Source organism: Silene latifolia, chromosome 8, assembly GCF_048544455.1.
Source record: "Silene latifolia isolate original U9 population chromosome 8, ASM4854445v1, whole genome shotgun sequence".
Taxonomy (NCBI): Eukaryota; Viridiplantae; Streptophyta; class Magnoliopsida; order Caryophyllales; family Caryophyllaceae; genus Silene; species Silene latifolia.
In genome coordinates this window covers 106,148,106-106,151,964 of record NC_133533.1, presented here as the reverse complement: position 1 = coordinate 106,151,964, position 3,859 = coordinate 106,148,106, and the positions used below count along the sequence as shown (strand labels likewise).

General features: G+C 33.1%; 1 protein-coding gene across 2 annotated transcripts in view; it reads left to right on the top strand.

Moving 5' to 3' along the window:
• Positions 1-390: 390 nt before the first annotated feature.
• LOC141597203 (WAT1-related protein At4g30420-like) overlaps positions 391-3,859 on the top strand; it is a 4,512-nt gene continuing 1,043 nt past the window's right edge. Inside the window, exons 1-6 of one of the 2 annotated variants that reach the window (XM_074417575.1) lie at positions 391-720; positions 870-938; positions 1,142-1,258; positions 2,839-3,073; positions 3,207-3,368; positions 3,517-3,668. In XM_074417575.1, the coding sequence (XP_074273676.1) occupies positions 542-720; positions 870-938; positions 1,142-1,258; positions 2,839-3,073; positions 3,207-3,368; positions 3,517-3,668 (914 nt within the window). In that variant the 5' untranslated portion in view covers positions 391-541. The remainder of the gene's footprint in view (positions 721-869; positions 939-1,141; positions 1,259-2,838; positions 3,074-3,206; positions 3,369-3,516; positions 3,669-3,859) is intronic. The other variant, XM_074417574.1, reaches the window with a different exon arrangement.

The window sequence follows — 3,859 nt, the reverse complement described above, 5'->3', positions numbered from 1 at the left end:
ATCCGTTTTATTACCACAAAGTTTCCTAAATTGCTTAGTTTTTGAGCATTACAATAAATTTTTCGAGTTTTGTTTTAAAGTTTCTGAGTTTACTATAAATTTTATGAGTTCATTCAATTAGACATTAAGCTCAAAAAATTACAATATAACTCAAAAACATTACATATAAGCTCAGTTAAATTTGAGTTTTGACGGCAAAAAATTAAAATGTAACTTATAAACTTTAAAAAGCTCAAAAAAAATACATATGAGCTCAAAAACTAATAAAATCTGAGGTAGTACATCCAATGTATGTTACTATTTCTCACGATTGACTCATTTTTTGACTGGAACCATTATACTCTGTATAATATTATTATCATCATACCAATTGTATAAATGATTGGTTCATTATTATTGAAACTGGCTTTTGTCTTTCTCAACATTATTACAAATAATTTCATGACTTCCCAAGCTTAGTATAAATATAAGGTGTCAATAAAAACATTTGAAAACAAGTTCTTTTATAGACAATAGAACTACAATAAAGAGTAGAAGAAAAATGGGAGGGATGACGGAAAAGGCACCGGCAATTGCATTGGTATCGTTGCAATTTGTTGCCGCAGCTATGACACTATTGAATAGGGCTGGACTAGTACAAGGCATGAATCCTAGAGTGTTCATTTTTTATAGACAAGCAATTGCTACTTTGGTCATTTCCCCTTTTGCCTATTTCTTAAGGTCAGCAAAACATATATGCTACATAACGTACGTAGTACGTACTAGGCTTTGTTTTCAAATTCAGCTAGTCTTACTTAAGACGCAAGTTAGTCTTTAGTTACTTTTGTACCAAATATGTATGCCTCAGTCTGCCTTATATATTTTTCCAGGGATAAATCAAGTCAGTCTTGCATGGGAGTGAGGACCTTTCTATTGATCTTTGTCACGGCTTTTATCGGGTACGTCAACATATGATCATATTAAAGATGGTTCTCTAAGTTTTATGCTCCGTATGTATACAACAGACTTATATATTGATGCTCAAATAAATGCAAGATAGTCCGTCCATCTCCGATCTCCAATATAGTTGAAGATCGTGAACTACGGTTTTATACTTTTATTTGAAATAATCAAGAACTTTTGTATGATTATTATTGAGCAGGGTGGCGATGAATCAAACGGCTTACTTCGAGGGACTATTCTTGGCTTCATCCTCAATAGCAAGCGCAATGGTTAATTTGGTCCCTGCAATTACCTTCTTGATTGCTGCAACCTTGGGGTAAACTAATTAAAGAATCAATTATTAGATTTTACTTACCTTTCAAAACGTGCATTTTTTTGTCAAACTCCCTAGATAGATTAATAGAGCTGGCTAAAAGTGCAAGCCAGCTCGGCCCAGCCCACAACATTGGGTCATTTTTTCCGAGCACCCCCGCTATCCAAACCGAGTCACGGCCAAAGATTCCCAGCCTGGGCCTGGTAAAAATCCAATAAATCTACATAGTATAAAAGATGGGTTTTTAAATGGATTCCTATTGGCTGCTACAACTTTTTTTCTTTTTCTTTTTTTTTTTCCTTACGTGGGGACCATCATGATCTCTAAATAATTAATTACCCTCTTCTTTACCATCTTAATCTTATTTAATTAAGATTACATTTACACAAAATCATACATTATACAATTACACATTAATAAATTACAATTACGAAAAATTAATAAAATTTTCAAATAATCGTCCTCCTACTTCTAACCTGAACAAATAAAATGTGAACAATGCATATTGATTAATCATCCAAAATTAGTAGTTAAATTCATTGTGTAAATAAAAAAAATCAGTATGACTATTATATTCCAACATCACAAATACAGTATATATTAGTTTTGAACATTTTAACAACAAAATATATTGATATGACATTTTTTAAATTTTCGTAAACATAAACAATATAGTAGAGGTAGATCAAAAAAATTCGTAGAAAATAGGTTACTCCGTAAGAGAGTTTTACACTAATGTAATTGTAAAAACGGATGTAAATGCAAACTTATTAGTTAGTAAAGGCGGTTTGATCATTTAATTTGGAGATAACATTAACAATTCTAAACTTAGAGGGGAGCTGTTGTTTGGGGAACCTAATCGATAATTATAGCAAAGCTTAAGTGCCCCAAATTATATTAGTAACGGCCAACTATCAACTATTTAGATATATACTACGTATACACTCTCATGCTTTGGAAAAGCACATTTTGAAAAAAAAATACTACTCATATATACAACTTACGTGCATTGTTCCCGGGCTCCAACCAGGGTGATATCCTCGTGATAGTGGTTCGAAGCAGCGACTGATAGATTGAATCGATTAATTTAATTACATTAATGATGAAAACCATTGTCGTAGATGAAAACTGTTTTTTCCTTTAAATTATACATACGTTATATGTAGGTTAGTTACGCTAATGATGAAAAACCGTATTATATCATCAGAATGAAAAGACTGTTACTGAAATTATGAAATCATATTACATCAAATCTTGAATTATGGGCTTATTTATAATGTTACGACATTGCACATTTAATAACACTCATTTATATGATCATGTATCAATAATAACACCTGTTATTACGACCCGTGCATTTTTTGCACGGGTTTAAAACTAGTAAATAAATAAACCCTATATGGGTAGGCCCGGTCCAGACAATAAGGAGCCCAACTCGGTTCCTCTTCAGTGTTGTGCCCGGCCACAAACCCATATCTACCCCGCTCCTATTTCATAGTATTTCAGTCACTCACTAGACTAAGACATTTTCGATTAAACAGACAAAACAAGAACCTAACTCGAATGTATGTTTATTTGAAAAGGCTAGAGCAAGTGAATATAAAGAAGTTGAGTAGCATAGCCAAGATAGGGGGAACAGTGCTTTGTGTAGGTGGAGCAGCTTCAATGGCCTTACTACGAGGCCCGAAGCTACTCAATGTCCAATTTCCATCGGCCAACTCTCTTGTGCTTCATTCTTTGGACCATGATACTTTTTTGTTGGGTTGTCTCTTTCTCTTTGCTAGTAGCTGTTGTTGGTCACTATGGCTCATTTTGCAGGTAACTCTTCCGTTTTTTAATACGAGTATACATTTTATCGTTTAGCAAATCATAAATTGACTGTACTATTTTAAGATCTCTTCCGAAATATTGAAGAAATAACATTTGATTATATTAATGTGAATAAAAACAGGTACCGATGACAGCAAGTTATCCAAATCACTTATCGTTATCAGCTTGGATGTGTTTCTTGTCAACGATTCAATCTGGGTTTATCGCATTTTATTTCGAGCGAGACGATCCCAGTGCTTGGGATTTGAGTTCTAGTCTACAGCTCACTTGTTGCTTCTTTTCGGTAAGCTACAAAACACATGCCATTTTACGTTTAAATATATATATAGGAAACCAAATCCAAAAAAACACTCCACCGTCTTAATTATTTATTTACTTTTAATATACGTAGCTGTTTGTAATTAATATATACTCGGTATTAAATCATGTAGGGAATAATTGGTTCGGGAGTCCAATTCTTTGTACAATCATGGTGCATATCACGCAGGGGCCCACTCTTTTCTGCCATGTTCAATCCTTTGTGCACAGTTATTACTACCGTCTACGCTTGTGTATTTCTGCATGAACAACTTTATATTGGAAGGTAATTTCATTTCTTTATACTCGCTATATATGTTTTGATAACTTTTTACGTTTATTTTTGACATAAAGATTAAGGATATGAGAAAAAACATGATTTATAAAATACGAAAAGTGAAAAAGCAACTTGCATATGGTAACATTTAACGTGTACACGATAAAAGAAAACGTAAAGAAATGACTGAGACACCTAAA